General features: G+C 35.7%; 1 protein-coding gene across 1 annotated transcript in view; it reads right to left on the minus strand.

Moving 5' to 3' along the window:
• Positions 1-26,911, minus strand: part of KIF5B (kinesin family member 5B) — a 50,408-nt gene that overhangs the window by 12,836 nt on the left and 10,661 nt on the right. The window contains exons 3-16 of the mRNA XM_043563477.1: positions 20,387-20,460; positions 19,387-19,491; positions 18,740-18,788; positions 18,138-18,193; positions 17,758-17,845; positions 17,473-17,597; positions 16,269-16,373; positions 15,821-15,966; positions 14,970-15,118; positions 14,331-14,524; positions 10,661-10,729; positions 7,843-8,049; positions 5,010-5,153; positions 280-468 (exon numbers count right to left, since the gene is read on the minus strand). Coding sequence (XP_043419412.1) covers positions 280-468; positions 5,010-5,153; positions 7,843-8,049; positions 10,661-10,729; positions 14,331-14,524; positions 14,970-15,118; positions 15,821-15,966; positions 16,269-16,373; positions 17,473-17,597; positions 17,758-17,845; positions 18,138-18,193; positions 18,740-18,788; positions 19,387-19,491; positions 20,387-20,460 — 1,700 coding nt within the window. The remainder of the gene's footprint in view (positions 1-279; positions 469-5,009; positions 5,154-7,842; positions 8,050-10,660; positions 10,730-14,330; positions 14,525-14,969; positions 15,119-15,820; positions 15,967-16,268; positions 16,374-17,472; positions 17,598-17,757; positions 17,846-18,137; positions 18,194-18,739; positions 18,789-19,386; positions 19,492-20,386; positions 20,461-26,911) is intronic.

Below are 26,911 nucleotides of genomic sequence, written 5' to 3' on the forward strand. Positions count from 1 at the left end.
AATTCCTATCTTGGTGAAGGACCTCATCCATTCAGTTGCCAAAGCCAGAAAACGGGTCTTGCAGTTTTGTCTACCCTAGAATTCTTCAATAGTCAAATCAGTTACAGCTTTCTAATAAATTTCTATACATGTGAATAAACATAACCCAGTTAAATTCATTCATGTTGCTATACTGGAGCGAACCTAGGAAAAAACTACTTGCATTACCCTTTTAATTGTTACCCAAAATAACCTATAGAAGGTCATTTTCCTTAAACTTTGTTCTATAATAATACATACTTGAGAGATACGAAGCTGGCATGCTGCTAACTCCTTTTCATTTTCTTCCATTTTTTTGTTGCTCTCAGTTTGCGTGCTTTCTAACTGTTTGCAGCGTTTTACCATTGTTTTTACTTCTGATTTCATTTTGCTAATGTAGAGCCTTGCAACAGTGAACTCTTCATCTATCATGCCAGTTCCCTCAGGCTGCTGTCAGAAAAAAAAAGAAAAATTAAAAACAATAATGTTTTTTAAGGCATGCTTGCTTGCTTGCTTGATTTATTTATTACATTTATTTATTTTTGAGAGATAAGAGTGAGAACAGGAGCAAGGGAGGGGCAAAGGAAGAAGGAGACACAGAATCCAAAGCAGCCTCCAGGCTCTGAAGCAAGCAAGCAGTCAGCACAGAGCCTGATGCGGGGCTTGAACCCACGAACTGTGAGATCATGACCTGAACCAAAGTCGGATGCTCAACTGACTGAGCCACCCAGGCGCCCCTAACATTTATTTATTTTTGAGAGAGAGAGAGAGAGAGAGAGAGAGAGAGAGAGAGAGAGAGAATGAATCAGACTCGGAAGGAGGGGCAGAAAGAGAAAGAGACACAAAATCTGAAACAGGCTCCAGGCTCCGAGCTGTCAGCACAGAACTCCACACGGGGCTCAAACCCACGAACTGGGATATCATGACCTATGCCAAAGACAGACGCTTAACTGACTGAGCCACCCAGACGCCTCGCCTTCCTTATTTTGTTTTTTTAAAAAATGTTTTTAATGTTTATTCATTTTTGAGAGAGAGAGAGAAAGAGACAGAGACAGAGGGTGAGCAGGGGAGGGGCAGAGAGGGAGAGGGAGACACAGAATCCAAAGCAGCCCCAGGCTCTGAGCTGTCAGCATGGAGCCTGACGTGGGGCTCAAACCCACAGACTGTGAGCCAAAGTCAGAGACTTAACCAACTGACCCTCCCAAGGAGTCCCTTGCCTTCCTTATTTTCTAAAACTTAATGTTAATACATGCTTGCAAAAGAAAAAAAATGCAACCTAAAAACAAACAAAACTGATGACACTTGCTTCTACTTTTGATTTCCTCTTCATTCCTAATCATATGTGAGTCCAAATTAAAACTTTACAAATACTGATGTGTAGGTGGCAGAGGAAGGATGACTCTTAAGCTCACCAAAAGAACTGTGGTAACTGTACATTCCTTAAGTTTCATTACAAAATTCCAGTACAATATTCAGTGTCAAAATTAAGTGGAGCTTGAAAAGGAAGAAATTAAGACTGTCTTTGTTTGCAGATAGGATTGTTTAAAAAAAAAAAAAACTCCTAAAATAAACTATCATAGTAACATTGCAGAATACACGATTAATATACCAAAGTCACTTTCCTATATACCAGCAATGAACAAGGGAACTTGAAATTAAAAACACAGTGGCACTGACATTGTAATAAAAAAAAAAAAGAATTATTTAAGCATAAATGTAATAGAATAGGTATAAAATCAATAGGACAAAAGAAATCAATGTAGAACTGAATAAATGTTAGATATTCTATATTCATGGAAAGACTCAAGATGTCCATTCTTCCTAACTTGATCTATAGATTTAACATAATCTTCATCAAAATTCCTGCAAGTTATTTTATGGCTATCAACAAATTTGACTCTAAAGTTTAAAGGGAAAGGCAAAAGACCTTGAAATGCCAACACAACACTAAAGAACAAGAAAATCAAAGAACTGACACTACCTAACCTAAAGACTTACTAAAGCTACAGTAATCAAGATGGTGGGGTACTGACAAAAGGACAGGTAACTAAAACAGAAGAGAGCCCAGGAACAGACACACACAAATACAGTCAATTGATCTCTGACAAAGGGGCAAAGGCAATTCAATGGAGATTTTTTTTTGAGAGCGACAGTGAGAACACAAGAGAACAAATGCACACACACGTGTGAGAGAGAGATAATCTTTTTTTTTAAATTTTTTTTTCAACGTTTTTTATTTATTTTTGGGACAGAGAGAGACAGAGCATGAACGGGGGAGGGGCAGAGAGAGAGGGAGGCACAGAGTCGGAAACAGGCTCCAGGCTCTGAGCCATCAGCCCAGAGCCTGACGCGGGGCTCGAACTCACGGACCGCGAGATCATGACCTGGCTGAAGTCGGACGCTTAACCGACTGCGCCACCCAGGCGCCCCGAGAGACAGAGATAATCTTAAGCAGGCTCCACACTCAGTGCAGAGCCCACATCTCTAGACCTATAAGATCATGACCTGAGCCAAAATCAAGAGTCAGACACTTAACCGAATGAGCCACCCAGGTAACCTGGAGATAGATCTTCAAGACTCAGTCCTACAAAAACTATCCAGCCACATGTAATACAATGAAGCTGGACAGACCCTTTTTATCTCACAGAAAAATTAATTCTAAATGGATCATAGACCTAAATGTAAGTATAAAACCAAAAAACCTCTAGAACATAGGAGAAAATCTAGATGACCCTGGGTTTGGAGATGAGTTTTTAGATACAATACCAGAAACACAATCCTGAAAGAAAAAATTTTCAAGTTGAACGTCATTAAAATTAAAGGGAATGAAAAGATAAAGCCAGACTTGGAGAAATATTTGCAAAACACATATCTGGTAAAGGACTGTTACCCAAAATATACAAAGAACTCGAGGTAACAAAACATCCCAAATGCAAATTAAAACAAGATAACACTACACATCTCAAACCAAAAAACCAATACTTGTGACACCAATACTTGTGAGGGTGTGAAGTAACAAAAACTCTCACTCACTGCTGGTTGGAATACAAAATGCTGTAGCCACCTTGGGAGTCTCTTACAAAGCTAACACTATCTTAACATATGATCTAGCAATCATGCTCCTAGGTATTACCCAACTGAATTGAAAAATTATGTCCACAGGAAAACGTGTACACAAGTTTATAGCAGCTTTATGTATAAGTGCCAAAGACTGGAAGTAACCAAGATGGCCTTCAACAGATGAATGGATAAACAAACTAGTACATCTATACAATGGAATATTTGGTGATATAAGAAATGAGCTATCACGCCACAAAACGACACGGAAGAACCTTAAATGCACATTGCTAAGAAAAATAAGCCAGTTTGAAAAGGACATTTACTGTCTAATTCCAACTATGTGATATTTTGTAAACAGCAAAACTGCACACATAGTGAAAAGATCACTGGCTGCTAGAGGTTCAGGGCTGAGGCATGAATAGGGTAAAAAGGGATTTGTTAGGTAATCTACATTATTATATTGTAATGGTGGATCTGAATTATGTATTGTCAAAATCCACAAAATTGTACAACACGAGTGAACCATAACGTAAAAAACACAAGCAGTACTTACTGGTGATGTTAAGAGGAAAAGAATTACATACAAATGACAAAAATATTGAGAATCCATACATTAAAAAAAAAAGAAGGTATTTGCAAGGCTGACTTGTTTTCAAAATGCTATAATGGTATAGTGAAAAAAGCAGTCTGGGAGTAAGGGAACCTGTATTCTATCACTGGCTCTACCACTGAACATAAGCCGAAATTTCTACTCTTATTTTCCCTATCTTTACCACCTTTTCATGTAAGATTAGCTGAACACAAAATGGGAAGATTTTTCTAAAAAGAAGCTGCAAATCTACAAAGCAAATTTTGAACACCATTCTAGGGTTTAGTGATATTAAGTAAATTTACTTTTCCATCCCAAAAGATTCCCACAGCTCTATCATCTCACATTAGACCACCCTAATGAATGACAGAAGCGAGTGATGAAGTGAGTGAAAAGACAAGCGAGTGAAGAGAGAACAAGTCATCCAGTATTTAACAATAACATTTTTCCTCTGTTTCAATGGCGTGACAATGTTAAACAATAATATATGAGGAGAATGAATCCCTGCCTCCATCAACAAACAGCAAATTTGAATAACAATTGACAAAAGGAATGTGTGTTCCACATTGCAAACTTACTCATTTCAAGCTCTTGTTAAACTGGGCTTCTTATTCTTAGTAGGCTGTCACTATCAACCCTAGTTTGTTCTCTGTTACAAAATTAAGCTTTAATGAAGAAGATAAAATCCAAACAAATACCTAGTGCAACATACAAATCTTTCATATTATGTGCATGTGCTTGCAGCTAAGAGTCCTAGTGTCCTTTTCTGGTCTAAGTTTTAAAACCAGGTCACTAAACGTTTTTTTTTTACCACGTGCCTAATGCTAACATAACCAATGTTAGTACCCTAAAAAAGACTATCAGAAAAAAGGCATAAATAAAATAGGTGTGGCAAATTTTTGATAATAACTCTGAGGTTCACAGTATTATTCTCTCTACTGTTTAAAATTTTTTATAATAAAACTTAAAAAAATTAATAAGCATATCCATCTTTTATCTTTTCAAACATTTAAAACAAACCACAGGCCAATTCATTTACAAGTTTACTCCCTGAGCTAATCTTCACTGTTGTCCCAGTGACATACTTTCAAGTACTGTAACTAACATAATTCCTAAATGCAAACATACATAGTAAAGAACCAAACATGGGGTCCCAATAAATACTTACTGAATATACTTTCTGAGTGCCCCTTATTCTTTTCTCACCTATTACCATCTACTATGCATTGCTGTTGTGCATGAGATAATGGGTATGAAAAGAAATTTGTAAAAAGTTAGTAGTAAACAGAAGTATGAGTGGTGTACAAATAATTATGCTTAATATTTGATTATTATTACTTACCTTTACATCATTATTTCCTACAGCAATTCCTATTTCTGCAAGGTCTTTTAGTAAAGATGCCATCATCTCAGCTGCTCGTTTTTTCTGGTGGTTGGTCATTTCCTTAAGTTTCTGAAGTTCAGCATCTATACTTGCTAAAGTTGCCTAACATAATCCAAACAAAAGACACAGTTAAATCTATTAAATGAAATATTACTTCAAATATTGACACATCCCAAGTTTTCACCCGGTACTTACAAAAGCATTATTTTCTAGTTCCGACTTTTTTTAAGACTTTAATTTTAAGTATTCTCTACACCCAACGTGAGGCTCAAACTCACAACGAGATCAAGAGTCACACACTCAACCAGCTGAGCCAGCCAGGTGCCCCTCTACTTTCAGTTTTTTGAACTAACTATTCTACTGAGTTCTGGGACAGCTCTCAGTTCAAACTTACAAAATATTTCAGACCTAATAGACTACATAAAATAGCCATATTATGCTCCATTACGAGCAGGTAGTTTGTATCATTTCACTAATTTTTGAGACTGGGTAATATTTTCTGCCTAGAAATGGGAAATTTCCATATTAATTAGATTGAATTTTCTTTTACTTCCACAGTATAGCTTATATTTGGAAACAGCGTCTGAGCAAATTAATGTTAGAACTGAATTTTCTAGATGGTTTGTAGGTTTTCTTTATATACTTTCTACATACACAGTCACTGGAAAGAATCCACCTGATAATTACTACTACTACATGATATAAAGTTATTTAGGAGATAGTGATGAAATAGTATTACTGAATTTAATTACTTTAAGTTTAAAATAATAGCTGGTTTATCAACAAGAAAGTCACCACAGCTTTAAAAAGTCCAACCATTTTGGCCACTTTAAAACTAATCATTATAGCACAAGTCAGATACTGACTAAAAGTAAGTTGCACTAAAAATAAATGAGTAAAGATGCCATCATTTCAGTTTTTTGTTTCTTATGGTCATTTCCTTAAGTTTCTGAATATCAGTAGTGTACTCACCCAATTTAATATAAAATACCAGGTATCTTTCAAGTCTCATAAGGTAGTATGCTTTATTTTTTTAATGTTTATTTATTTCTGAGACAGAGAGACAGCATGCGTGGGGGGAGGGGCAGAGAGAGAGACACACACAGAATCAGAAGCAGGCTCCAGGCTCTCAGCTGTCAGCACAGAGCCTGACGCGGGGCTTGAACTCACAAACCGTGAGACCATGACCTGAGCCGAAGTCGGTCGCTCAACTGACTGAGCCACCCAGGAACCCCAGGTAGTAAGCTTTAATGCTTAAATCACCAGGTATTTTCTCTAACAACTGAGCAGGAATATTGTACGCATATACAAAGATGCAGAACGCTATAAGGTTTCTAACTCCTATTACCAATACAGTGCTGACAGATTCAGCTTCGTAACTAGGACACAGACACAAATGTCTTAAAGACTGAAATAGGTGACCAAAGACCAACTTACAGCTTATAGAGATGTAAGAAATTCCTACTGCTCTTCCAAACGGTAATTAGGTTTGCTAATAATGCAACTCAGTAAGAGCTATAAAGGCACCTTGGTTTCAATGCTGTGAAATTGTAACTTCCAGCCTAACTGTAACTTTGGAGATTAGAAAGGGAAAATGAATTTATCAGGGGTACAAAAACTTTAGAAATAGTGTTGATTGCTTTCCTTTAGATAGATGAACATGGACAGGGAAGTAAGCAGTGAACACTGATCCTGAGTCCAACTCTAGATGTGGTTTCTAGACAAGAAGTTAGCATTAGCAATAATAAATCCTTAATGAGAAAGCTCATCCACGGTGATGCTGGAAGTATAGCAGTCATTATCACAGCTATCTATTATCTTCAGCATCACTCCAGGAGGGTGGCAAATCCTGTTCTATAGCAATGATGACAAACAAAGATTCTTATCTACTGTGGAATCACAAAGAAGATGTGCCAGGTGGGCTCTGCTCCAGGGGCTGGGAGTGTAACAGTGAACAAAACCCAAATTATATGAAGTTATATATTTTTCTTTTTCTCAATTTACAGTTTGAACAATCATCTAATAACTTTACTAGAAGTTATTCTAGTAACTAGAAGCTAACTTATTTCCCCTTTAACATCAGAATATTAAGAATAGTCAGCAAGTCTTAAAATGGCATTTTAATTACCCATTAATAGACTTTCAGGAACTAAAAAAACAGCCTTCTTCTTTACCTCTAAGGCTTCATATAAAGGAGGAAGTGAAGTTGAGACCTGGAATTCCTTAAGAATTGATACCATCAGTCTTGGGCTTACATAGAAAGAAGTTACTGAGACAATTTCAATTAAGAATACTTGTATTAGGGGTGCCTGGGAGACTCAGCTGGTTAAGCATCCGACTCTTTATTTCGGCTCAGGTCATGATCTCATGGTTCTTGAGACTGGCCCCCATGCCGGGCTCCGCGCTACAGAGTGGAGCCTACTTGAGATTTATTCTCTCTCTCTCTCTCTCTCTCTCGCACACTCTCTCTTCCCCCACCCTTCCCACGCATGCATGTTTTCTCACTCTCAAAATAACAAGCATTAAAAAAATAATAATAGGGGCGCCCGGGTGGCGCAGTCGGTTAAGCATCCGACTTCAGCCAGGTCACGATCTCGCGCTCCGTGAGTTCGAGCCCTGCGTCAGGCTCTGGGCTGATGGCTCGGAGCCTGGAGCCTGTTTCCGATTCTGTGTCTCCCTCTCTCTCTGCCCCTCCCCCGTTCATGCTCTGTCTCTCTCTGTCCCAAAAATAAATAAACGTTGAAAAAAAAAAAATAAAATAAAGTATTAAGAAAACAAAATCATAGTTTACCGATTTCTGGTTTAGTTCATCACTAAGCAATTCATATTCCTTAGTTTTATCTTCGACTTCCTGAGACTTCTGATCATAATTGACAGCAAGCTCCTCTAAGGCTTGTAAAACTTCTTTTACTTCTTCTTTAGAGGCATCATTTTCTGCTTGAAGGCGATTCAGTTCAGCTTGCATATTATCTTGATCTCTTCTGGTCGATGCCAGAAGCTACATGAAAGAATAAAAGTATACAGGTTTAAAAAAATCTATTTGCTTCATCATATGCTATATACAGTGAATAAAATATGGATGCAATTAGCTGTTAGTATTTATTCATTCAACAGATTTACTAACTACTATGTGCAGGCAATGTGCTAGACACTGTGGGAGACAGCAAGGAAATCAAATGACTCTGTCTTTGAGGAATCTAGTACAAGAAACACAGGTACATAAATAAACGCATGAGATAGAATGTTAAGAGCCATAAAAGAGGCAACAGGACATAACACATAAAAAGTACTTGGTAGTATTTAAAACAGGAGGGTAGGTATTTCTGTAGGTTATTCACAAAGAAGGAGGCTAGAACAGGCATTTAAAAACTTTTTTTTTAATGTTTATTTTTTGAAAGCTTGCATGTGCATGCAAGTGAGGGAGAAGCAGAGAGAGGAGACACAAACTGAAGCAGGCTCCAGGCTCTGAGCTGTCAGCACAGAACCAGACATGGAGCTTGAACTCATGAACCATGAGATCATGACCTGAGCCGAAATTGTAGGTTTAACCCACTGAGCCACCCAGATGCCCCTAGAATAGGTATCTTAGTCATGTGTAAATGAATGTAATAGAAAGGAACAGGCATATTAGGTTCATGAATGGTGAGCATAGAAAAACAAGGAAATTAGTAGATGTTTAGAAGATTTCAGATTTTCTTTCGGCAACTAGGGGTGACACGTAAATTATGTCCCAGGAAAATTTAGTATCAACAAATAAAATTTGAACTGGAGAGAAACCAAGACACTTGTCTGGAGAACACTGTAATCATCCAGGGTCAGTGGCTTTAAAGAAGGGGTATTTGGAAATGTGTAGGAGTATTTATTTATTTATTTATTTTTTAAAATTTTTTTTTTCAACGTTTATTTATTTTTGGGACAGAGAGAGACAGAGCATGAACGGGGGAGGGGCAGAGAGAGAGGGAGACACAGAATTGGAAACAGGCTCCAGGCTCTGAGCCATCAGCCCAGAGCCTGACGTGGGGCTCGAACTCCCGGACCGCGAGATCGTGACCTGGCTGAAGTCGGACGCTTAACCGACTGCACCACCCAGACGCCCCAGGTAGGAGTATTTCTAATAGGGCAGAATGCTAATGGCACTTAGAAGTAGGGACCAGGGGTACTAAATGTCCTGTAACATACAAAACAGAATAATATAATGAAAAATTATGCAAATTACTAGTGCCCCTTTTGAGAAAACATGCTATAATTTAAATAAGTGCAAAGATGACGTGACCAGGATTAAGTTGGTAGACAGTGGCTATCTTTTCCTTATTGAAGCTATAGAGTTTTTGCCCACATTTCTAAAACAAACCTTAAATGATGTACCATTTTTCAATTATCCCCCTGCTCTCCCAGGTAAGATCAATTGACGGTCCAAACTAGGTGACAAACTAAAGAGAAACTTGAAAGAAGGCAGAAATGAATGGGTTCAATGAGGGTAGACATGGTGAGAGAGGAGTCCCAAAGGATTTCATTCACTGATATTCTCATTCCCACAATAAGTCATACCTCAAATTATGCAATTATTAAAGACAGGTCAAAGTAATTCAGAAATCAGTATTTTCCTTGTTTAATCATCCCTTTAAACTCTGTGTGTTTAAGTGAATGATAATAAAACATGCTGTTTTTTTATATTCTTTCCTTCATTTCCTTGGGGAAATACTTTCCATGAAGGGAAGGAGAGTCTGAAGTTATCCCAGTCCAGTGTAGTAAGTCTTTCTCAAGAATCAGTAAGAAATGTTTTGGGGAGAATAAGGAGATAAAACAGCACCATATTTTAAGCAAGGAAAGAAGAAGACAGAGTTAAAAAGTCCATTAGAAATATGTTAAAGAATAATACTGAATATTGTTATCTTCTCCCGTCCAGTTAGAACTCTAACTTAAAAAAAACAAAAAACAAAAAACAAATTCCTAGGGGTGTCTGAGTGGCTCAGTTGGTTAAGTGTCCAATTTCAGCTCAGGTCATGATCTCAAGGTTCACAAATTCGAGCCCTGCGTTGGGCTCTGTGCTGACAGCTTGGAGCCTGGAACCTGCTTCAGATTCTGTGTCTCCCTCTCTCTCTGCCCCTCCCCCCTCACACAGTGTCTCTCTCTTTTTCAAAAATAAACATTAAAAAAAATAATAATAGGGGCGCCTGGGTGGCACAGTCGGTTAAGCGTCCGACTTCAGCCAGGTCACGATCTCGCGGTCCGTGAGTTCGAGCCCCGCGTCGGGCTCTGGGCTGATGGTTCGGAGCCTGGAGCCTGTTTCCGATTCTGTGTCTCCCACTCTCTCTGCCCCTCCCCCGTTCATGCTCTGTCTCTCTCTGTCCCAAAAATAAATAAACGTTGAAAAAAAAAATTAAAAAAAAAAAAAATAATAAAAACAAATAGTTTAAGAGGAAATCAATCTTTGCTTCAACCCATATGATAGCACAGAGAGCACAACCCACAGAGAAGCAGTCACATTCAAAACATTTTTAAATGGACTCTAGTATATTTTGAGATCTATAGGTTCATTTTTTATGTTCAAATAATAACGACAAATTATAAAGCTCTCCTGAAAGCAGTATGTAAAGTATTCAACTTACCTCTTCTTGATCCAACATTTGTGTCTTTAGTTTCTCTACCAACTGGCTCTGTTGATTAATTTCTTCATCCTAGAATTTTAAAGTACCAAGTTAACAAAATTGCTCACAATCTGATTCTAATTATTTTCTAATTCGAATTATAAGGTTACTATTCCCCCAATCAAGGTATTTCAAAACTGTTTCTCCAAGTCTAACATTGCTTATTTCAATCTCCTAAAAAAATGTTGAAAGAGATGGAATGTCTTTCAATTAATAATTATAACACTTACCATGCAATTAAAAAAGCTTAAACTTATAAAAGTTATTCATTAAATACTTTAAATGCTAAAAAACAATAAACATGTTTAAATTTATTATTGAAAGTATGGCCATTCACTAAAAAGGAGAATTACGGGCCAGCATCACTGATGACTATGGATGCAAAAATTCTCAACAAGATACTAGCAAATTGAACTCAACTGTACATCAAAAGATTATTCACCGTGATCAAGTGGGATTTATTTCTGGGCTGCAGGGCTGGTTCAGTATTCTCAAATCAATCAATGTGATAAAAAAAAGGATAAGAACCATATGATCCTTTCCATAGATGCAGAAAAAGCATTTGACAAAATACAACATCTTGATAAAAACTCTCAAAAGAACAGGGAAAGAAGGAACATACTTTAACATCATAAGAGCCACATATGAAAGGCCCATAGCTAATATCATCCTCGATGGGTAAGAACTAAGAGCTTTCCCCCTAAGATCAAGAACACAACAGGGGTGCCCACTCTCAGCAGTGTTGTTCAACACAGTACTGGAAGTCCTAGCCTCAGCAATCAAGACACCAAAAAGAACAAAAGGTATCCAAACTGGCAAGGAAGAAGTCGAACTCTTACTCTTCAGAGAGGACATGATAGTCTACATGGAAAACCTGAAAGACTCCACCAAAAAACTGCTAGAGTTGATACACAAATTCAGCAAAGTCACAGGATATAAAACCAACATACAGAAAATCTGGTGCATTTCTATACACCAATAATGAAGCAGCAGCAAAGAGCTATCAAGAAATCAATCCCATTTACAACTGCACCAAAAACCGTAAAATACTTAGGAATAAACCTAACCATAGAGGTAAAAGATCTGTACACTGAAAACTATTTTCCACGCTCACAGAAAGAACAAATACTGTTAAAATGTCAATACTGCCCAAAGCAAGACACATTCAATGCAATCCCCATCAAAATAACACCAGCATTCTTCACAGAGCTAGAACAAACAATCCTAAAATTTGTATAGAACCAGAAAAGACCCCGAATAGCTGAAGTACCCTTGAAAAAGAAAACCAAAGCTGGAGGCATCAAAATCCCAGACTTTAAGCTGTATTACAAAGCTGTCATCAAGACAGTATGGTATTGACACAAAAACAAACACACAGACCAATGGAACAGAGAACCCAGAAATGGGCCCACAAATATATGGCCAACTAATCTTCAACAAAACAAGAAAGACCATCCAATGGAAAAAAGACAATCTCTTCAGCAAATGGTGCTGGAAAAACTGGAGAGCAAAATGCAAAAGAATGAAACTGGACCACTTTCTTACACAATACACAAAAATAAACTCAAAATGGATGAAAGACCTAAATGTAAGACAGGAAACCATCAAAATCCTACAGGAGAAAACAGGCAACAACCTCTTTGACCTCGGCCGCAGCAACTTCTTACCTGACATGTCTCTGGAGGCAAGGGAAATAAAAGCAAACATGAACTATTGGGATGTCATGAAGATAAAAAAGCTTCTGCACAGTGAAGGAAATAATTAACAAAACTAAAAGGCAAGGTATTTGCAAATGACACACTGGATAAAGGGTTAATATCTAAAATCTATAAACAACTTATCAAACTCAACACTCAAAATACAAATAATCCAGGGAAGAAATGGGCAGAAGATATGAATAGACATTTTCCCAAAGCAGACATGGAGATGGCTAAGAAACACACGAAAAGATGTTCAACATCACTGATCATCAGGGAAATACAAATCCAAACCACACTGAGATATCACCTCAACAGTCAGAGTGGCTAAAATTAACAACTCAGGAAACAACAGATGTTGGCAAGGATGTGGATAAAGGGGAACCCTTTTGCACTTTTGGTCGGAATGCAAACTGGTGCAGCCACTCTGGAAAATAGTATGGAGGTTCTTCAAAAAAGTAAAAATACAACTACTCTACAATCGAACAATTGCACTACTCAGTATTTATCCAAAGGATACAAAAATGCTGATTTGAAGGAGCACATATACCTCCACACCCCCATGTTTACAGCAGTACTATCAACAATAGTCAAATTATGGAAAGAGCCCAAATGTTCACCAACTGATGAATGCATAAAGATGTGGTACACACACACACACTGGAATACTACTTGGTGATGAAAAAGAATGAAATTTTGCCATTTGCAACAAACTGGATAGGACTGGAGGGTATTATGCTAAGCAAAATCCATCAGTCAGAGATAGACAGATTTATGATTTCACTTGTATGTGGAATTTGACAAACTCAACAGAGGAACACAGGGGAAGGGAAAGAAAAATATATAAAAACAGAGAGGGAGGAAAGCCATGGAGGAAAGCCGTAAGAGACTCTTAAACACAGAACAAAGAGAAGGCTGTTGGAGGGGAGGTGGGTGGGTGGATGGGTTAAATGGGTGATGGGCATTAAGCAGGGCACTTGTTGGGATAAGCATCAGGTGTTATATTAAGTGATGAATCATTGGGTTTTACTCCTAAACCAAGACTACACTATATGTTAACTAACTTGAATTTAAATAAGAAAGAAGGAAAGATAGATAGAAAGGCCATTCAGCTACTTCAAACTTGCCATATCTGCCTACAACACATATAAAATTCCACCTAAAAACAAAACCAGAACTATTTTCTTCTAGTCTCTTCACTGTTCTCGTTTTCCCTTTCCTATTTGCTTTGTAATTTGTTATTTTTCACACTTCTAATGGATATAATCAAAGCAGGAAAACACTATTACCACTTTATTCTGTTCCCTCTCTAATCTCTTGCATCACCTTTATTATTGAGTCCTTAGACCCCTGATTCTAAGAGATCATTTCATTAAGGCTCTCCAATGACCCAATGTTCAATTTCCTTCAGAAAATTAAAGAAGAGGGGGAAAAAATTAGGTCTCATACATAGTTTCTGCACAGAAACAGAAATTGTCATTTTATATTTTTTATTAAAACAGATGACCCTCGAACAATACAAGGGTTAGGGGTGCTGACCCCTCCATGGAGTTGAAGATCCACATGTAACCTCTGACTTCCCCAAAACTTAAACTATTGGTAGTCTGCTGTTGAATAGAAGGTTTACCAATAATATAGACAACTAACATATTTTTTATGTTATATTATATATAGTATTTAAAGAAAATGTTATTAAAATCATAAAGAAAATACATTTATATTACTGTACTGTATCAAAAAAACCCACATCTAAGTGGACCCATGCAGTTCAAACCAGTGTTGTCTGAGGGTCAACTTTATGATTTTCAAAAGGTTAACAAATCAAGGAAAGATGTATACACAGGTCACCTGGACACACAATATTAAAATTAGATAATAAAAATACCTGTATGTCATAACATTCTAAAACAAAATAGAATGTGAACAATACGTACCTTGTCATCAAGTTGTTTGTACAATTTAGCAATTTCTTCCTCACACTTTCTTCTCTCAGCATCAGTAAAGTTTCCAGTAACTCCAATCGTAGCTGCGGGTTTATCATTGGTGATGGTAATATCCTTATCCACTGCAAAAGCTTCCAAGTTGGCTTTCTCTTTGTCAAACTGTTCATCAATAGGCACTGTCTCTCCTAAAATAAGACAACAGATAGTTAATAAACATCCACCTGTCTAAAACTAATGACAATTTTATTCAATTTCAGCAGCTCTCACCAACTTTATCTGCTCAGTCTGAGATTTAAAAAACTACAATTACTTTTCACTCACCCCCATCTTCTAAATCCAGTCACCAAATCTTGTAATTTTTATTGCTTCCACCCTAATCTAGGAAACTTGCCATCTGTGCCTTGATTGCTATAGCTCCCAAGATGGCCTTTATGCCTGTATTTATTATTTCAGGTAAAATCAGAATTTAAAAGACTGTAGTCATTTTTATTTGATGATCTCTAATACTTAAAAAATAAAAATGGATACGCTTTGCTATTCTTATTTATATTCGTGTCAGTCTCAAATTTATAAAATAGTTTTACATTCATATTCAACAAACTCAAAATGACAGATTTTATAAATTATTACCATTACGCCACCGGTTGAGTTCATTTTCAAGCCATTGAATGGTGTTCCGCAGGGTCTTATTTTTTTCCTTTTCTCTTTCATACTTCTTTTTCCACTGTTCTGCAGTTAATTCTACATTTACACAAACTGTGTTCTTAATTGTTTTGGCCCTAAAAGAAGTAATTGCAGGAAAAAAGTGTGACTAAAATTAACTATTTTCAATTACTATCTATAGATCTCTGTTTTTTATATATATGTATGGCATATATGGCTGAGTAATTTGACTGTTTAATTATCTTTAGACTAAATACAAAGACCCATAATTACTATAGTGCTTCTTCAACAAGCTAAATAAATTTGGGTCAGTCCCCAAATCTGTGAATAGCTTAAAGACAAAAAAAATTAACCACCAGAGGAGGATAAGAAAAAAGGGGCCCATATTTTCCTAATTCTTTTGCAAGGCTGAATAAAAAAAAATTATTGTTGAAGGTCAAAAATAAAATCATCACTACTGACTTTCCTAGGTTAACCAATTCATATTATCTCATTATTTGAACCTGTCAACAGACTAACATAGAATTAGATTTGTCAAGCTTTTCTTTGTTATCTGACCAAATACTTATTTTCTTTAATGTTTAATTAAAGCTTCTCCTATAAATTTGACTGAATTTAACATTTGATTTCAGTATGTACTAAAACTTAATTCAAATCTAAGCAGTTTTAAAAATGGACCTTGCTTGTATTATCTCTCAATTAAAAAGTTGTGTCATATTAACAATATGCACTGATTTGAATATCTACCTTTATTTTCCTAGACTTAATAAACAAAAGACCTATCTACATTTAGACTTTGTATTTTTTTAACAACAAACCTTTGACCAAACAGGAGTGTAGATTTTGTTTCAGATTCGTTGTACGATGATGGAGAGCAGCAAATTACAATAGTGGTTCTACAGTTTCCACCTAATGAATCTTGAAGAATTCTTGTCATTTTACTATCGCGATATGGAACATACGTCTACAATACAAAAACAAAAGAAACAAAGACCAATGGGTTTCTACAGAATAAAATCTGTTTATAAATACTCTAAGTAAATTACAAAGGGATTTTGGCTATTTTAACTGATAATATTATGATGGGCACTGGAACATACATACTACTATAAATTCCTAAAGACAACTGATTTACACATACTGACTTAAAAACACCAGATGCCCGCTCCACCCTGGCCCCACAAACATCCATGCATATACATACACTGATATTTAAGTAATTCCCCATAAGATAACCATAGGGAAAGAGAAGACGTGTGTACTCACACTTCCCTCTGCCAAAGCAGAAATGACATTTCCAAGAGCAGAAAGTGACTTGTTGATGTTCTTAGCTTCATCCAGCACAGCACCTTCAGCTCCAGTTTTACTAACCTATGCATAGGATTTCAAAAGAATGAAAACAAAACTGTAAGTTTAAGAATTATTTTCTTTGAATTTTCTAAAAAGTTCAGAGGTCATCAATAACCAGCAAACAACAAAATGAAAAGCTTCATGATTTTGTCAATTATTTACTCTAAGCTATCACTACTTGAGTACTGGTCTTCTGACAACTGTAGGTCCATGACAAGAATGTGATTAAGGAGATCCCAAATTTTATTTTTAGTTTGTGCTCTTGAAAATAACAAATTTTCAGGTACATTTGCAATTTACTATTTGTTAATCCCCTTTGCTCCATTAAAGAGGAACCTTTTAAAATTTGCTAAATCATAAGGTTGATATTCTGTTATGTACTGAATTTAAATATATAAGCAAACCTGCTTTTAAAAAAGATATAAAATACATATGTTAAAGATAGGATAAAATAGTAGACTAGCAATGTCGGCTGAAGAAACAGCCTCTCAGAATTCACAAAATTAAAGACAGGCTTTGAAGGATATGTTTAAGGCTTGAGTAAAAGGGAGTAGGTATGTCATTTTAATCAGAAGAAACAAATTAGTGAAACAGCAAAAATGGTTGCAGAATCAATATTAAAATATTTGAACTTATTTTGATTTTCACATAAATTATAATCAGATGATAGTCCACAGTAGAGTCTGTAATAATTAAATAATCATCCAAAGGAAAGAAAATAGGTACAACCAAACCAGAAAAGACTAATGGATAGTTATCAGTTTTCACAGGGAGTCCACTGCCAATATGGATAAAATAGATACCAAAAATTAGGAAAAGAGTAACTAATAAAATTGATAACAATATATGCTGAACTAATTCTCAATAAAAACATATACCCTAAGTAAAAGGTAACACCTATTGGTTGAACTGGACTATGGCACAAATGATAGTAACTTGCAACTGATTTTTCAGTTTAAGTAGTCACTGGCAATGCATCAATGCTTTTAAACTCTCAAAAATACTACCAAATCCAATTTGATAAGTTTTCAAGACGTTAACAATGAATAATGCCTAAGTCCAAATTCAAGCTAAAGTTTATAAAAATGCTTAAATATCTACCAGAATATAAAGATTTTACCTTTTCACTACCAGCTAAATCAACCAGATAAAGTTTTCCACTCAGCTTTTGTTCCGTTTGCGTGTTCTCTTGTTTTACATTAATAAGAAATATACTGTGACTCCTAGAGCTATGTTCATTCATATCTGCAATGAAATTACACAAACAACTATAAACAAACATGGCTTTCCCTTACTAATAATTTCTAAAGCATCACTTTACATAAATCTTACAATTAACCAACTTGATAAAGATATTTTAAGGCAGCTCTGTACCTTAACTCGTGTTAATAAACATTCTACTTACTTGTAACTGCTACATGTCTGTTGGATTTTCCTTCATCAATGGTATCCATAACTTCATCTGGACTACATACGAAACGCTCTGTGCATCCCTATAAAATAATTTTTTTAAATATGTCAATAACCTTAAAAAATTTTCTTACAGGGTTTTTCTTTAAAAAAAATTTTTTTTAATGTTTATTTATTTTTGAGGCAGAGAGAGGAAGACAGAATCTGAAGCAGGCACCAGGCTCTGAGCTGTCAGCAGAGCCCAACGCAGGACTTAAATTCATGAACTTTGAAATCATGACCTGAGCCGAATCAGACGCTTAACCAACTGAGCCACCTAGGCGCCCCTATTACAGGATTTTTCTAAACAAGCATTCTGTATTATTTTATAAGTACCTTTACATAGGGAACTCGGTTTTTATCTTCATGAACGGAAAGGTTGGTCTTTGAAACTGAAAAAGACAAATAATATCAGCAACATTCTCCTAAACTCTAACACTAGTCATGAAATAGCTAATTCAATAGATTGTTTCCTTTCCCAAGGGGACTAATAATAGGTAAATTTAAAAAATATGAACACATCACTATTAAAAAAGACTCTGTAGAAACAGAGGAGATCTGAATAGAAACTTAATGCAGCAATATAGAATTTTAGTTCCAATGCAACCTCTACCACCCACATTTTGGAAATAACAAGCCAGAGTGGTTGAACAGTTTGCCCAAGGGCAATGTATCTGGCAGCAGACTAGGACTCAGGACCTCTAACTACAAACCATTTCTCTAATTACTACTTAAGAAACACAAGCACCCATAAATATGTGCTTTAAATAAGTTATTCAATGTGTAAAAGAAATTCAACTAACTTTAAAAGAACTTTAAAATCGGTTTCTTGTAATTTAAGTCAATTTCATAGAGGTTACTTAGAAATGGTCTCACACCTATTAAAAAAAGTAACATGTGCTATTTTAAAATGATAAAAGAGCAAGAATTTAACTTACCATCTAACAGGTCCCTTATCTTATCCAAATAAATTTCAAAATATGAAACCTGAAGGGCAAAGAAATAAAGTAAAAAAAGATCAACTAATTAAAATTATAAAATAATTTATTAGTAGTATAATAGTATACTACTATACTACTAGTACTATACTACTACTACTATACTACTAATATATTACTATTTTATACTACTATAGTAGTATAAAATAATTTATAATTAGTTCATTAAATTTATTGGGGTTTGAGTGCCAAGTACCATCTATACCAGAGGACAGAGTTAACAACTCAGTCACAGCTCATGTTCTAACAGGAATATCTAAATTCTCTAAACTGCTCATGTAACTAAAAAGCAATTTCTATTACATATCTCCATCTTCAATGAATTAGACTCATGAGAGCAGTAAGAACCTTTGAGTTCAGTAATAAACTCCATCACTTTACAGAGGAGGCTAAGACAAAAGAGACTTTATGACCTTGTTTAAGGTCATCTAATGGCAAATTAAGAACCCTCAGTTTACTAACTCTAATGATCTTCCTACTGTAACTGTCCATAAAATAACTAAAAGTATTTTTAAAACAAAAGAGCATTTATTATTTCTTGGAATAAAATTATTCTAATATAAAACAAAATACCCCACGGATTTTACCTTAATATGAAATTCCAAATTTTCATCCATAGAATAAATGTAATTAAAAATATCTTGCACTATTCTTGGAATAATGCCCATGCCTTCTGGATCATGAAGTTTACCCTAAACAGAAAATGAGACTTTAAGTATGAATTAAAAGTAGAAACTTCCAATCTACAATTTACAGCCAATAGAGGACAGAAATTGTAATTGTTGCCATTTTATTGTGAAATGGCTCTACAAATATGTAAAAAATCCAATGCAACTATTATATATATTTGTAAATTTTACATAAATACTGCATGTCAACAACATGGGTTACCAACTGATCTTAGCCTTTTATTTAATAATTAGATTTAGATTGTCCATGCTTGTGAAATGAACATATTCTAGAGTTTTAGTTTGTTTCTTCCAATGTAAGTTCATACTGTTCCTTCAAGTCGAATCCACGCAAGTGCTAGAAATGTCCTTATTCTCCGTAACTTTATGGAAACGAGTAATGTGAATTACACTAAAATACTCAGCCATTTATACAGAATGCTCAGATAAATGACAAAAGCAGATGCTTTGTAGCAGCAGCATAAGATACAGGATGTTTTCTAGAAGCAAAGTTTGGGCAGATCCACATCTTATTATAATGGCAGCACCGACAATTGTGGACACATTCCTATTAAAGAAAAGTGGCAGGTATTTGGAGAGGAGAACGAATTGCTCTGAATAGAAATGAAAACATCAAACATTCAAGATTTCAAATTTCCATTATAAAGAAAATTCCTGTTAATTCTAAAATGTTTATAATTGTGTGGTTATGCTGTCAAAACAAAGCTAGATATGATTTCAAATATATAATTTCAAACTCCAGAACTGATTAGATTCCAACAGTGATGTTACCTATGTATTATTCATAGGAGAGTAAGCAACAGAATAAAGCTGTTTAAACACAGTAAAATCATTTCGCAAATAATGAATGCACCTCTATTCTGCAAACCACATGCAAGTACAGATTATAAAATATTACCTCCATTGTATGTGTCTTCCCAGAGGATGTTTGTCCATATGCAAATATCGTTCCATTGTATCCCTCAAGTACATCTATGAGAAAATAAGAGATTTTGTACTTCAGGGCATTTATTTTTCCCCTTAAGGAAGTTTCATGAGAAATTACTTAAGAATGTTAGAAAACACTGAAAAAATTCACATACATATTAACCCTGTTCCTCATCCATGCATAATCAAATCTGCACAATAAAATATTTGTGGGAAGAACAGTAAGGAAGGTTCAGATTTTCTTTATACTAATATGAAAGATACCATCACAAAATTTAGTTCATGAAAAATTTATAAAGACATTAAAGAAAAAAATACGAATACATTAATAGTAATTTTCTTAGTAATAATCCACCTGAGTAGTTACTTTCTCTCCAGCCCAGATTACTTTCTGTGGTCAATAAAACACAAAATTTAAATTCCATTGCTTATATTCATTTCTTATATAAGTGTACATATATCTCAAATGTCATTATACCTGTATTCCAAAGATTTATGTGACCTAAAAGGAAAAAAATGTTCTGCAAATTTACATAGAGATATGAATTCACTTTTACAACTAGGACTACTGATTAGTGGTTAAATGGTGATTAAATCTCACAAACCCATACAACAGTCTCCCTTACACAAGCTTAATAAGCCCAGTTCTAACTCAAAAATAAATTCTCAGAAAGTTCCTATGAAATTAAGTATTTTCTAGCCCTGTATGTACTCCAAAATCTACCATTAACCTTAATTTAAATATCTTTCTTTACTACACTGAAGGGAAAAAAGAAAATTTAACAAGGTGACCTTTTTATTTTCAATTTTTAGGGATTTAGTTGTATTATTTTGGTGACAAAAAGGTACTAAGAGATTACACTGTATTCTAGAGGAAACTAAAGTAAAAAGAGAAGACTCTGTTGGAAATAGCTGATGGCAACAGTGGTAAATCAGTAAGCAAGTCAATCCTTGTATTTTTTTTTTTTAATTGGTTATTTAAAAAAGAAAAAAAAGAACAATCCCAACATTGGGCTCAACTAACTAGATATTAACAGATTTCCTACAGAAACATTTATTAACAACAACAACAACAACAACAACAACAACAACAGAAGGTATTTACTCCCCTGGGAAAATTTTAAGAGATCTTCTATCCCATTTAAAATGGATGGCATTGCAGTATAATTTTGAGTAAGAAATCATCTAGAGAAAAAAGTACTAGACCCTTTCCAATTCACTTCCTTTACACATAATTGTTCTCAGTATGTCTATGTCACACCCTCTGCTTAATATCTTTTAATCAAATCCAAATTTTTGATATATCTATTCATGATACGATCCAAATACCTAGCAACCACCAAAATAAATACTTAATAAATACTGGTAAGTGTACAAGTGACTTTCTCAAGATCATATTTACTAGCATGTCTACAGAATATTACAGTATTATTTGTGGTTATGTGAAACTATGTTATGTGAAGGGACCTAGGATAACAAATGTATACAATACATTTGTATTTGGGACTTCAAGCATAACTTAAAAAATTTCATATGATTACAGAGATTATGGAATATTCAACATTCAAATATTTATTGGACACCTGCTAGGATCTAAGCTCTGCTCTGGGCGCAAGGGATAGAACAATGACTGATTAGAGGTGATTTCTAGACATACCACATTATAATTAAAGTAAGTTTATAAACTTACTTTATAGGTAGGAAAATAATTCTTGCCTACCTTCATATCCAGCCCTGACTTTGCTTTCTCTAGTGAATTACCCCCAACAAATCTAAACATACAGAAAAAGTGAATACATTTTACAGGGAACACTCCTATAACCACTAAAATCTGATCGGTAACATTTTATAATTTTACTGTTTAATCATGTATCTATCCATCCATCTCATTTTTTAATGCATTTCAATGTAACCTGCAGACTTCAGTACACTTTCACCTAAAATTCTTCACTATGCATATATCATTAACTAGGATTCATTTTCCAGTTTCCATCCCTGAGGTAAAAAATTTATATACAATGAAATGTACCCATCCTGAGGATGAATCTTTAAAAAAATAAAAAATAATACTCATCTGTTTAAAAGTCCTGGAGAGCATACATTTGTAATCAGGTAAAATTAGGCTCTTTTTGACCTGGCTCTTGTTTGCTTTTTCAGCTCCACCTCCCATCATCCTTCCTCTCACAATGCTCTTTTGGTGGTCAAAATGATCAAATCTGACAAATTCACATGGTTCAACTTCAGTCATACCATAATGTATGTTGTTTCCCACATTCATGATGCTCTTCTCAGGTGGGTATGCCTTGATGCAATGTCACCTCTGCCCACAAGGCACCCGTCTTTCTCCTTCCTACTCTTTGTGCATCTTTTTTAAAAATGTTTTTATTTATTTTTGAGACAGAGACAGAGCATGAGCAGGGGGACAGAGAGAGAGGGAGACACAGAATCTGAAGCAGGCTCCAAGCTCTGAGCGGTCAGCACAGAGCCCGACGCAGGGCTCGAACTCACAGACCGTGAGATCATGACCTGAGCTGAAGTCGGATGCTTAACCAACTGAGCCACCCAGGCGCCCCTTTGTGCATCTTGTAAGACTAGCTTAGGCTTTACTTTTTTCTCCAACCCAACACCATAAACCACCCCAAATAAATTTGGATGAGCAGCTTATCCTATGTGTTCTTACAGCATCTACATTTAAAGATTATACTTATTACTGTATATTGCAACAGTCAATTAACTTGTCTGCCTTCCTCTATTGCAACAGTCAATTAACTTGTCTACCTTCCTCACCTGCTTGTAAACTCCTTGAAGCCAGGACTGTGTTTAACTCCTAGCACAGTGACTGGCACTTAGTAGGGACTTGAATGCTTGCTGAATAATTGTTACCATTACAAACACACAGCATCTTTCTAATGCCTCCCTCACCCTTTAAAATACACTTTTGCTGTTCTTGTGAGAAACAGGGATGGACAACTATAGACAAATATTACTTCTTTCATACTCTGTAAAAATGAAAAATATTTAGGGGCACCTGGGTGGCTCAGTCAGATGAGCATCTGACTTCGGCTCAGGCCATGATCTCACAGTTTGTGAGTTCCAGCCCTCATCAGACTCTCTGCTATCAGCTCAGAGCCCGCTTCTGATCTTGTCCCCACCTGCCCCCCCTCATTCGCGTGCTCTCTTTCTCAAAAATAAATAAAACGTTAAAAAAAGAAAGAAAAACATTTAGTAAGCAAGACAACAGCATAACACCTTCTAAAAGTCAATTCTCTCTCTGAACTTCAGGTTCCTCATCAGCAAAATGTCTGCTTAAGGCTATGAGAATTACAAATCAGAAAATTGTTAACATCTGAGAGCATAAAATGTGCCAGGCTCTAATAATTTTTCATACATTAATGTATTCAATTCTCACAAAACCCTGTGAAAGGTACTATTTTTAGTCCTACTTTACAGAGAACAAAACTGAGGAACAGAGATATTAATTTGCCCATACTTCCACAGCTAGTAAGATAGAGCTGGGATGCAAACCCAGACAGTCCTGGCTCTAAAGACATACTCTTGACCCCTGTACTGTATTATCAAGGAACACAGGAACTGAAATAAATATATGGGAGGCCACATCTGGAAAAATTAAAAGTAAATGAAGTGGCAAACAGTTCAGGTCAGGAAGCTCCGGTAGGAAACAGAGAAATCTATTAAGGACTGGTAAGATGACTAGCATATAGCAAGTACTGAATAAATGACAACTACTTCATACAGAGAACTGAAGAGACATCCCTCAAATTTGGAATTCACGAGAGAATACAAGTGGGTAAACCTTGCTCAAAATAAAGAAAACCTATCTAGTGAATCTATAGAAAGGAAAAGGTAATAACTTTGTACATAATAAAGTTATACAACATAAACTTGTACAGAAATTTATGAAACAATGCTTCAGTGAACCATCAGGAGCCCAAAGAGTACTAGCTGCTTTCAGGTCGTCCTTGGCAGCTTGCTCATCAAATCCACATCTCAGAAGAAATACCAATTCACCTATCATTTTGCTGACTACTGCCTACCAACAGTTTCTAACCATGGCCTTCCACCTGATTTGTGTGCCAATAACTGTCTCAAGGACAACCTGCCATGTATTTAAATTGGTTTCCTGTCCTCATACCTCACCAGGCACTCACCACCTACCTCTACCTCATCTCTCTCCTTACATCTATGTATCTATCGTTAACTCTGCCACATTCATGTTCTTGCCCAGGACAAGTCCCACTACCTACTATCAATATCCAGCCTTCTCCAAAATGGTAGACAGCATTTGGGTGAAGATAAAAGGAGCAAGTCATAGCCAGGTGATACTTTCTTAATACAAATTACAAGCTGGCAAAGAAGCTGGAGAGAGACAGTGACAGAACTTTCTATTGTAATAGTTGCTTGAAGCTTAATTTTGTAGAGTGAAAATATTGTAGACTGAGTTACCCTAAGCACAATTATGATGATTCAATTAATAAAATAATTTCCTCTCTTAGAAGACAGAGGAAACAAACATCAGTTGATATCTGTTGTGTATTTGCTTCTTCATACCAGGCCCTGGGTGAAGTTCTTTTTCTTGAATTTTTTTTTTTAATTAATTTATTTTGAAAGAGAGAGCAGAGCATGCAGAGGGGTAGAGAGAGAGAAGTGAGAAACCCAAGCAGTCTCCACACTGTCATCACAGAGCTCAATTTGAGGCTTGATCCCATGGACTGCGTGAGATCACGACATGAGCCGAAACCAAGAGCCAGATGCTTAACCAACAGAGCCACTCAGGCGTCCCTCCATGAATCATCTTTTTAAATATTCACAGTACCCTCATTTTACAGAACAGGAAATGGAGACTTAGAAAGGTTAGGTAACCTGTCTCTGTCTCTCAAAAATAAATAAATGTTAAAAAAAAATTTTAAATACATATATATAAAAAAGTGGTGCCCGGGTGGCTCAGTTGGTTGGGTGGCTGACTTCAGCTCAGGTCTTGATCTCGCAGTCTGTGAGTTTGAGCCCCGTGTCGGGCTCCGTGCTGACAGCTCAGAGCCTGGAGCCTGCTTTGGATTCTGTGTCTCTCTCTCTCTGTTCCTCCCTGCTTGTGTTCTCTCTCAAAAATAAATAAATGTTAAAAAAAAATTTTTTTAAAAAAAGGAAGGTTAGGTAACTTGCCAAAAGTCGCACAGCTAGAAAGTGGCAGAGCCTGGATTTCAATCTAGGTCTGTCTGATTCCAAAGCCTGTGTTCTTAACCATAATGCAAACAAATGAACTGCTCTCAGAATTCAGTTCTAAACAGTAAAACAGAAATTTGTTGTGAAGTAAAAGGGATCAAATTTTGAGAACAGGAGGGAAATTTCACTAAATGAATCATGTCATCTTAAAATTGTAAACAGTAATGAAAAAGAACAGAAGGTAATAGAAACATGTACCTCAGGACTTCAGATTACAAAGGGTTCTGAGAAAGGTAAGTATGAAACTATTATTAAGAGACTAATTAAGGATGTACAAAAGAGATAAAAATCACTAGAACAGCATGAGAAAAACAGAAGTCCATAATGAGTGAGTCTAGTCAAAACAAAAAAGTTAAGGCCCTAAAAAGAGATTTTAAAATATTCAGAAAAAGACTAATATATGAGTAGACTTGCATAGCCCAGAGAATAAAATGTTAACAGATAATATAAGACAGAGGTATTCCCATTTTATTACCATCTTCTACACAATTATCCTCAAAATGGAACAACAAAATAAACACTGCCAAGAAAGACTTTAAGGCTGAAGTGGATAAGACATCCAGAGAATGGATTTAAATGAGCCCAGGTTTTTAGTTATAGGAGAAACACGTTCCATGGATAAAAACTTCACAGCCACCAAGCTAATTTTTAAAAGCCATGGGGAATGAAAAGTTAACAGCAGATTACTAACTTGTAAATGTTATACTCATTTTCAAAAAGGAAAAATGATAGATTATGGGAACTACAGACAAGTATACAAAATTTCACTAAGGAAAAGCTATGGTTGAACTAAACTCATTTCCTGTCTCGATACGGTCACCCAACTGATACTCTGGGGAAACACCAGCCTCATGTACCATGACTTCATAAAAGGATCCAAATTTTTCATCAAATTTTTGTTGATATGTGACAAGCTAAGAACTAGGTAACTTTTTAAGAGAATCTGAAGTTGGATGGATACCCAGTGTGATTTAATTAACTGCCAAAAACCTTATTTAGTTTTCAGAAGACTAGGCAAAGGAACACAGCCCATTAAGCCTTTATTAAAACTTATTATACTTTGAGTGGGGGGAGAGGCAGAGCACTGGGCTCAATCCCACAAATCATGAGATCATGACCTGAGCCAAAACCAAAGTTGGACACTTAACCAGTTGAGCCACTCAGGCGCCTCCCGTTAAGCATTTTATAAATGATTTAGAGTCATATTTTTCAAACAACAACACCTATAAAAAGCTTAAAAAAAAATTCCAAGTCCCTG

This window comes from Prionailurus bengalensis, chromosome B4, assembly GCF_016509475.1.
Source record: "Prionailurus bengalensis isolate Pbe53 chromosome B4, Fcat_Pben_1.1_paternal_pri, whole genome shotgun sequence".
NCBI classification, from domain to species: domain Eukaryota; kingdom Metazoa; phylum Chordata; class Mammalia; order Carnivora; family Felidae; genus Prionailurus; species Prionailurus bengalensis.